This window comes from Ambystoma mexicanum, chromosome 3q (assembly GCF_040938575.1).
Source record: "Ambystoma mexicanum isolate Mex_15411 chromosome 3q, UKY_AmexF1_1, whole genome shotgun sequence".
Lineage (NCBI taxonomy): Eukaryota > Metazoa > Chordata > Amphibia > Caudata > Ambystomatidae > Ambystoma > Ambystoma mexicanum.
The window spans coordinates 990,048,726-990,059,295 of NC_090926.1; the positions used below are offsets into that span (position 1 = coordinate 990,048,726).

At 42.6% G+C, this 10,570-nt stretch overlaps 1 protein-coding gene across 1 annotated transcript in view; it reads left to right on the forward strand.

Annotated features, from left to right (window-relative positions):
• The window catches only part of PDE6G (phosphodiesterase 6G), a 186,599-nt gene extending 181,367 nt beyond the window's left edge, over positions 1-5,232 (forward strand). The window contains exon 4 of the mRNA XM_069655139.1: positions 3,187-5,232. Coding sequence (XP_069511240.1) covers positions 3,187-3,263 — 77 coding nt within the window. The 3' untranslated portion in view covers positions 3,264-5,232. The remainder of the gene's footprint in view (positions 1-3,186) is intronic.
• The last annotated feature ends 5,338 nt before the right edge of the window (positions 5,233-10,570 follow it).

The following is a 10,570-nucleotide window of genomic DNA, read 5'->3' on the forward strand; positions in this document are numbered from 1 at the left end:
CTGAGCGACAGAACTATGAGGGTCTTTTCCCCATCGGCAGCTGCAGACCCTGTCCAGATCACTTGCGGTGTACCCCAGGGCTCATGTGCAGGGGTGTTGCTAGGTCTGGAAAAGATCCGGGGCTACACTAATGTCAGGACTGTTGAGATTCGGGGCTAGCTAGTCTTTTTGGTTGTAGCTCCTGAGCTTCTATCCGGGGCTACAACCAAAAGACCCGGGGCTATAGCACCTTTAGCCCCCCCGCAGCAACGCCTCTGCTCATGTGTCTCCCCCACATTATACAATATATTCACCAAGCCCCAGTTCGATGATCCGGACCTTCTAGGTATCACCTACACTAACTATGCAGATGATACTCAGATTCTCCTCCCACTTTCTGGGGATTATGGCAAGGATCTAGCATTGGTGAATAGAGTGTATCTCATCATCCAGGCATGGATGGCCACCCACGGTCTATACCTGAATGATGATAAAACAGAGCTCATCATCCTGGGCACTCTCCTAAACCATAAGAAATTAGGCCATGAATATTCATCGTTCGCCATTGATGGAAACATCATCAGGGTAGCCAAGGAGGTGAAAACATTTGACTTTTACCTTGACTCTACTATGCCTTTTGACAAACAGGTGAAATCTTTGGCCTCTACCACTGCTTACACCTGTAAACTCATCAGGGCAGCTAGACCATTTCTTTCAATTGACAGTTGCATGATCCTGGCCAGAGCACTGATACTCTCTAGGCTAGATTACTGTAACGCTCTCTATAGTGGTCCAATAAGGCCATTATCCAGAGGTTACAAACACTCCAAAATAATGCCTTAAGAGCTGCACTAGGCGTGAATAAAAGAGAACATATCTCCGCAACTAGACGCCAATATAAGTGGCTTTCCACCCATAACAAAATTCTTCTAAAAACGGCCTCCCTTACCTATAAAGCATTAAACAATGCTGCCCCTAGCTACCTCATAGACAGACTCCACAGAAGAACGTCTATCAGACCGACTAGAGCCAGCAACACAAACTGCCTTACTATACCAAGATTCCGACTCACCAAGATTGGTGGCAATAGCTTTCCCGTGAAAGCAACCAAACTATGGAACTCCTTGCCACACCGCCTTAGAGCAGATCAACTGTACTTACAATTTAGAAGTAATTACATCAACATGCTCAATTCCTCTGACCACTAGCTAGTGCTACTGCACTAGCCCCACCCAGGTTGCCTTAGACTATCCCTTCCATCTTACCCTTGATTTTGTGCCTGTCGATCCTTGCTGTGCATAACCTGCTTTAACTTGTATATATGTATTATTGCGAACATACCTGTAACTATATATGTCTCATTGTAACTATGCTTGTAACTTTGTAAGCTTTGCATCTTCTTAACTACGCCCTGTTACCCTTGAGTCTAGTGCGCATTAGAAATAAATAAACAAACAAACATTTTTCTTTTAAATACTGCTCTCCAATCCTCCACTTTTCCATATTCTGTCAGGCACGCCTTTATCGAGAAAGCCCTCCCTCGATCCTTCTCTTCCCTCTAATTTCAGACCTCTTTTTCTCCTTCCCAAACTTTCTCAGCTCCTGAAGCAGATTGTTTATTCTCAGGTTTCTTCTTATGTTAATTCTAACTCCCTTCTCCCTCTCTACCAGTCACTCAAATGAGACTGCACTTCTTTCTGTATCTGATTCACGTCTATAGTCTCTCTATGGCAAACATTCATTGCTGTTGGTACTCTTGGACTTGTTGACATCGCTCTTCTGCTTTTGTCACTTTCTTCTTTAGGCTTTAATAGTACTGTTCTTAACTGGTTTCATTCCTATCTTTCAAATCTTGCATATTCTGTTTTCTGGGCTGGCCACACGCCCTATATAATTCCATGAGCCTCAGGGCTCAGTTTTGTATCCGCCTTTCTTTTCCCTTTACATCAATGTTCTTGCTTCTGTTATCTCTTTTGGTCTCTCTCTTCACTTTTATGCTGATGACTCACAACCTTTCCTATCCTTTTCCTCTTCTACCGGGCTATTCACAATATTATTGCCTCCTGGGTCATAGCCATTCAGTATTGGATGGCTGATAATTTCCTCCATCCAAGACTCAGGTTATTTTCTTTCCTGCCACTACATCCCGCTCCTCTTCTTCCGACTTCTATCTCGTTTCCCCCTTAACTCTCTTCCCATTTCATGGTCTGCCCGTAATCATGGTGTTAATATTGACTCTTTTCTTACCAGATCTCTGCTCTGTCTCGCTCTTGTTTTTTTCCTCCTCTTTAATATTCAGAAATCAAGGCCTTCTCTTTAATTTTCTTCTACTAAGCTACTCGTGTCTTTTTTCTTATTTCTTCTCATCTTTTCGATTGTTCGAGTCTTCTTTTTGCTCTTTCTACTATTCACCGCAGTCCACTGTGCTCTGTCTGTGATTTGTCTTTATGTCTCCTCTTCTCCTTAACCTCTTGGGAATCTATTTCTCCAGCCTTAGCCGCACTTCGCTGGCTCCCTTTTCACTGATGATTGCTCTTTAACTTTCTTGGACTGGTCTTTAAATATCTTCATATTCTGGCCCCTCCATAGCCTTTCTTCAGTCATATCTTTCTATACCACAGAGTGCTCCCTTTCCGCTCAATCTTTATTTCTTCTCTCTGTTCATGGTCCACTTTGTGCTTTATCTTGCTTTCATTCTTATTGCTTACTGGCACCTCTGCATTGGAACGCACTTCCCCTTTCTCTCCGCTCGCTTTCTTCATACTCTTTATTCTGAACCCGTCTCAGGGATTATCTTCTTTCTCCCTAAACTCATACATTTTTGCTCTACTTTTACATGATCTGTACAGTTCTTAATGCTGTGTTTACATAAATGAAAGAAAAAATGGATGGCACAAGAGAATATGGAAGAATACTTGTTTGGTAGAAGCCCAGCAGCATCAGAAGGGAGTTTTCTCACAGTAAATAGGGGTGCACACATCAGAATTACTTTTGGTAGGAGAGCCGGGGCACAATAAATAATGATAGAAGAAAGTCAGGATCAGACACAGGGGAGAAACAATAGTGGGGACTAAGTAGGGGCTGTAGCGCTGCAGGAGGCAGCACAATTTGACATTGGTTTCTGTCTACTTACCTACAGTATCTGTCAACCTACAAAAATGTCTGCCTGTGTTTTAACATCCAATTGTCTTCTGTCTCTTCCCTCAGATATCACCGTCATCTGTCCCTGGGAGGCCTTCAACCACCTGGAGCTGCACGAGCTGGCGCAATACGGCATCATCTAAGCTCTTGCGTGCAGTGGCGGCGCGAGAGGCCTCACCATGTTTCACCATGTTGCACCTGTTCTGCGAAGAGCTGTAGTGTGTGTAGGACAAAAACCACGGCTTCCTAAAGTGAACGGGCCACCAACAAAATAAAGATATCAGTGATAAACCCAACACAATCATAGGTTACAGGGAGTGGAAGCACTGAAGGCGCAAGACAGGAAAACCTGGTCCAGAGGATAACAAATATTTCTGGTTTCCAGACTTAGTGAATGATGGTCCCAAGTCCTCACTGACACTCAATGTGTTCCTGAGCAAGTATATCCCCTTTTGGTGCTTCCCTTTAAATCTCTGGCATCCACTGTAGGCAGTATGTGTGCGTTTTCCTTCAGCCATCTCCAGTGAAGCAGCTAAAGAAGTAAACTGGTTTATGTATGACGAGAATCTGGCTAATTTTCATTTTTAAATTCAATGAGGGAAGGCTATCCTCTCGACCAAACTAGCCCTCCTAGAACAGGGACCCCCCTTTAATCTACAGCGCACACCTTACAGAATTCATTAAGAATCATTACAAGAAAGGAATATGGAGAAACCACGTGATTGAGTGAACCATGTGATTGACGTGGTCACTACCGTACTAGCCTTCCCAAAGAATTAGCCTGTCAAGAAATGTACAGATTTCTCTGTAGCACAGTCTGTCTGAGGCCGGGGAGTGTAAATAGGCAGACTCGAAGCCTAGGTATTGCCCATAGAGGCAAAAGGTGTTCCCCAGAAACCGACTACAGAAGAGAATAGAGTTGCATGGATACCTATGAGAAGAAGCAGTTTTCAGACTGACACATTAGGATTACCCTGCAGATTATATGATACCTAGGTCAACAGAAGATGCCTGGTGTTCTCCTGCTCCTTTGCAGTATGATAAAAATGCTGCATAATGGCAGTAACCCAAGAGCAGCATTGGTCACGTGGCCCCCATTATCCACCCAGAGACGTAAGCAGCAAATCAGGTGGAAATCCCACGACCACCACCATAAATCAACATTCAGACAAAGTAGTTTAACATCTTATAAAGGTCCATGCATATTATCTCAAAAATGGAAAAGGAGCAATAATGACTAGGGAGTGAATAGTCCCAGCATAGGTTAGCAAAAAGGAAACCGCTTGATTAGCTGACCCCTGGCAGGCCCGCCAAGCTTCTCCTTTCTTGCATAGATGATGCCTCTACCTTTTCCTTGGGAGGGAGACCTTTTCCAATATTCTGCAAAATCCAATAATTACCATATGCTAATAAGAGGATATCTGGCCTCTATACGGTTCATACTCTTCTTTCTGTTACCATGAATGGGCTGTCTTTAATCATATACAATTCAACAACATTCTAATCAGAAACTCTTCCTTCACCTGCAGACAATCTTTTACAGAAGGAGCCACAGTGCTGCACATAGGCACAAAAGCCACCACAATATTCACATATGGTTTGCCGTTAGTGTCTCTTTTGCCTTTCCCTTGGTTTCTAACCCGGATATGAAATCAAGATGCATCAGTTTTTCATTGTGTTCTAGGGTCACAGCTATCAGCATTAACCATCCACATATTCCTTGGATAACCTTGAACACAACCAACAGGTCACATCGACATACAAATATTATCTTACTTCATGCGACCAAACATCATTCCTCCAGTTACCTGCCCTTACTGCCCTTTACTAAAAGAATATTAGTTCGGGAAAAGTAAAACATTCAGTTACATTGTCAATCAAGAGAGATGTAGTCTGAGTGCCAGGAAAACGGTGGTCTTGAGTAGGATAATTGGATGTTCTCTGCAACCTGATTGGAACAGCAGTCCACAAGACGTAGTACAAAGGGAAGAGCTGTCCTCATCTTATCTAAAACTGCCCTCCATACATCTGTATGTTGTTCGTCTGTCCTCTCCCTCGCTTGATGAACAGTTTCTTTTTGACAATAAAACATTACCAGAAAAGACTCAGGGATCAATGGCTGTGACTGCTTTCTTCGAATGAGTTATTGCTATACTGTGTCTTGTTTTTTAAATGTGCAACTTGCTAACAGTGTTCGATACACCAGAACAGGTTCGGTATGATTGTAAGTAAATGAGTGGACAAAGTCAACAGGATGATGAAAAATAGCTTAACAGGTTTTTCAAAGAGCTGGAAAAAGTCTTATGGCATTCATTAATTTGCCCTATTTTTTTATTTTATTATAAAGCTATATAGCTTACAAATAAACGTTTAGCCAAACCAATCATGTTATAATGCGCACAAGCGCGTGAACCAAATCATGGGCAAATCCTCCAACACATCGTATCTTACTGCGAATGTACACACAAACGAAATCTCAAGGAAATCCGCCGGCGTCTGTTAGGCCGGTAGACGAACTCAGAGGAGATAGTGTGTTATAACCCACAGGTTCCTTTTTTCCAGCTCTTTTTCCAAGATGGTCATGAATCACATGAATTGGTGTAGAGGATGGAACCCCCAGGAGTTTTTCCTAAATTGACCTTCTAATCGCAGCCACCATTTATCCGGAATGTTCGTAAGAGCTTCCAACCCATATCCAAGTGTTAGAATAACCTTGGATTTGTAAAAATCAATGATGGGTATCAGAGGAGAAACTATGCAGAACTTCCTTTTAATAATCAGGGCTTGACTTGTCAGAGTGCATACTTTTAGAATCAAGAGTCCAACTGCTTCCAATTCCGTTCCACTTGAAGAGATCGTTATGCTCAAATACCTGAAGGACTGGACTTTTGTCAGCTCTTCCTTATCTAAATACCAGCTGAATTTCTTTGATTTTCTACCTATTTGTCCTTTTTTAAGAGTTAGAATGTTTGTCTTTGCGACATTAATCTGTAGATGGTTGGTCACAGCATAATTATGCAGGCCTGTTAACTGGCACTGCAGGCCTATTTCGGTACAGTCTAGCAAAATGAGGTCATCAGCATAGAGTAGATGAGTGATGATCGTGTTGCCCAACTTGGGCGGGAAGCAACATATCGTCGACATCCACATCTGAAATATAGGTTATATAAAGCTGGGGCCAAGGCAAAGCCGTGCTTGACCCCTCTGAATGTAGGGATTTCTTCACTCAATGCGCCAGTTATTCTAACAGAGGTTTCGGTGTAGAGGCCCTCAATTTATTCTAGTAGGTCTTCTGGGAGTTTTTCTCTCTTAATTTAGCCCATAGTACATCTCTACTGATGCAATCAATCGCTTTTGTGAAATCTACAAAAGCCAGAAGTATTTTAATGTTGGAATTCAGGACTTTATCTTTTAGCATCAAGATGATGAGTGCTGGGGGAACCGTCCATAGGCCCTTTATGAATCCTACTTGAAATGGATCCTGTAAACCAGACTGCTCCAGCCATTTGATCAATCTTTTCAGTAATAAGAATGCATATACCTTCACATAGCGTCTAGGAGGGCTATGGGCCTATAGTTGGATGGTTCAGCCCTCCCTCCATTTGTAAAGATTGGAATTATATTAGCCTTCTTCCAATCTTTGGTGTCTGCTTCATCCTCAGGATTTCTTGAAATATTATGATAAGAGGATCAGAAAAGGCCAAATTGCCCTCTAACCGGCATTTGTCAAAAAAGAGAAAACACAGAGTGTGGTATGCTGAATGCAAGGTATCCAGTTAATTGCAATAGATTGGGGAAAAAATCAAGATAAAAGCCAAGCTCTCACTCCAGAATTCTCCAATGTTTTAACAGACAGCAGGAGTCACTGTGATGTCATAGTTATGGAAACCTTTTGCTTCTGCTCATTGTCTCCCTTTACTAAGCTACATATGGAACCTATATGTCTGTACCTACGGATTGGATAATCGTTTTCTAAGACCCCACCCATGGACTTTCCCCTAAGAAAAAGCTACCTCATCATATCTGGAAATTCACTGGTAGGCCCTGAATTACCTCTGTAGTGAAAAACGATATGTGGTAATCGTGTGGTCACACTATCCATGGACGCAATGCATGCCGACACATTTATGAGAGAGCGAGAGACAAGCGTGTTGCCTTATTTTAATTAAATCAAATAGCCCATGTTTTACCTCCCATGCCATGAGTGTCGAGGCTAAAGGCCTTGTTATCGCCACCCTATGCTTGACAGATTTATGAATAATTATTTTGTGAGTCATCCTGCTAAGATTTCATCGCAGCATTTTACTTCTTTCTTTAGCCGCTTCCTGCGTCTTCCCTTCACGCTTCGCCGGGTGCAGAATACATTAATCTGTCACCTCCTTCTGATTTCCGGGGATATTATAAACTTGAAATGGTTTGCTGTGTCTTTGCAACTTGATTTATCTGACAGCTGACCTAACACAATAATATCTTATTCCGCCATGCACACTTCCTGCAATGGTTCGGCATTGACATTCCTTTGGCTAGTCACCATCAAGCCGGCTACAGCATTTTCCCTGATTTGTTCAAGCATGTTCAACTGGGCTTTTATAAGGCTATTCTCTGCTGGTGCAATTTTTAAAATGGCATTTTGTCACGTTATGTTTCTTCTGCAACACACATTAGCTCTGCATTTATTTGCTGCCTACCGGCCTGGTGCATGCCTGGCACATCTCAGTTATACATATAGGTAGCAAGCTCATCCCTACCTATAGAAATACTGCCCTACTAGTGTTGTGAGTCCCTATCTTGTAACATGCTTTCCTGCCACCTAGTCTATTCTATTTAAAAGGACACACTAATTGTGCAAGCTAATGCCTCCCCTGTCCCTACTTGTGTAGCAAAGCTAATTATTCTTTGTGCCAGCTGCATTTCCAGGAGAATTTAAAGTGCAGTTTCAAATGTGTTCTTTCTGATTTGTGATAATTCTTTTCTGAGGAGTGCAGGGGGGCACCTGCTCTCTAGCCAACAATTGCCCCATTACAATTATGTCCAACGTCCTGTCCCATTGTTCGGGGTATTCTTTCAATGTTTTATTAGACATCCTGTCCAGAACTGGGCTCTGGAAGGGTTTCATTTTTTGATCATTACGATCAGGTATCTAAATCGTAGGAAAGGGACCAATACATTGGGTTATGAGCTCTCTAATACCAGTCTTAGTTGTATCCTCGAAAAGCTTAGAGTAGTATTTTGCCCAAGCAGTTTCTGATACTCCACTGGCTTGCAAGTGACGATGGATGTCCCAGGGAGATTTTAGGAGGATCCACAAAGGGCTAACAATTTATCCTTCATAGCTATCAGGATACATTCTGTGTCATTTTGCAAGAGACCTGCTTTATGAATTTCACACCATGATCTATTGTTGGCTTTAATTCATTTGGTTTCCAATGCCTGGTCTCTCGTCAAAGCATGTATTATTGTGTGAATCGCGTTCCTCGTTTCTTTCCTTTTCGATACTAAAACAGAATTATGTTGGTGCTTTTGTTGTGGACGGGCCTGACCATGTGCATTCTTTGCTTTTAAACTTGCCAAAAGCTGTGTATAATCTGCCATCATGGATGAATTAGCTGGATAGTTTGAACGTGTTAGATTCATCGCAAGCTTGTCAACTTTGTCTGCATTCAAACGAACATGATTTCCCTGGGTCGCGGCCATTACCTGTATGCCGAGCAGCGAGTGGGAGGCTACATATGGGGCTCTCCAGGATAGCTTTAGCCAGTTATGGTCACTTTTATCCGACTCTATGATCTCCAAACTTGATATCAATGACTCCAAGTCTCTCAAAAGGAAAATGTAGTTGAGGATAGATTGATGGGTATCCCTTTTCCACGACGGGTGGCACACTTTGTCAAATTAAAAGTGGCCATTAGCCATATGAAGATCTGTATGTTTCACAAAGTGACGCCAGAGCCTTGTTTTCCTATTCATGTCCATAATAGATGGTCTTGCCTTGAAACTGCCAATTGAGGCATAGGAAGGCATATTAAAATCCCCACAGATAATGACAGATTTGTGGTCGAATGCCCTATTCATTGTGAGGTTATGACTGTGGGCATCTGTCTGTTGGCATAGGCCCTTACGGGCATGTACACTCCCCATCTGGCACCAGACCATAGATCTATTTCCAGTTATCCAATGTCAGATGTGAGTAGTGGCACACATGACATAAATGATTCTCATGAGACTTTGGGTGAATTTCAAGAACTGTAATATAGATCACAATACTTTAATGTAGATCACAATCGTTAAATTGTCAATGCCTATATTTTGCAGACAAGGATGAAGAGACATTGGGCGTTAAATGAATAGAAGGTACAAACAGTGTAACCTGATGGAAGTGGATGTTTGGAAAGGGCCTGAGGTCCCTCCCTCCCTCATCTCCCGTGGGGTTCCTCCCTAACCTAGGTTTCTGTAATCCTGGGTTAATGAAACAGATTGGTAACTCCCTACTGCCTGATGTCTTGCCAAGAATAAAGAGGTTTGCCACAACAGCTAGCTATCTACCACCATCTGGGGTTGTCTAAACTTCCCAGACGTATTCTATGGGAGGGTACCTGAACATTTACTCAGTGAGATTCAGATTGTTACAGTGATGACTATGCTTACCTTTTTTCATTTTCTACTCTTAAACACTCCTGCTCCTTCTTAGTCCACCCATCACTCTCCTATCCCTCTGAGGTTTCACTCTCCCAATGCTCATCTCCTTACTTTGGTGTTGTGTCACTTCACTCGACTTCCTTCCCTCCATACTACCACTCCCCTTCTACTACTAAGCATTACCCCTTTTTTCCTACCAGTACCACCCTAACCCCATACCACTATCCAGTGCTTTAAGTGGGGTAAGAAATTGAGGGGGGGCCCTCGTTTTCGGGGCGTGGCATCCGCTATGGGCATGGCCTAAAAGTGCACAAATCATAGTAGGGTGCGCAAACAAATATATAAATGTAGTAGAGCATTTATATATTTGTATGCGTACTAGTATGGTTTGTGTACTTTTCAAGCCACCTTTCATAAACATAGACATTTGTAACATATTTCTATGTTCATAAAAGATGGCTTGAAACGTACAAGCCATCTTTTATAAAGCGTTGAGGACGGACAAAACCCAAGGTGGTTTTGTCCGTCGACAAAGCTTTATAAAAGATGCCTTGAATTGTGTACGTTTCAAGCCGTCTGTTATAAACGTAGAAATATTTCTACGTTTATAAAAGATAGCTTGAAACGTACACATTTCAAGGCATCTTTTATAAAGATTTGCCAAAGGAGACAGGCACCTCGGGCTCAGTGATCGCTGCTCTGAGCAGAGATCACAGAGCCCGAGGCGTCTTTCACCCTCTGGGAACCCGCGGGCTCCGTGATGTAATCTACGGATTAGATCATGGAGCCTGCAGGTTCACAGAGGGTCAGTGAC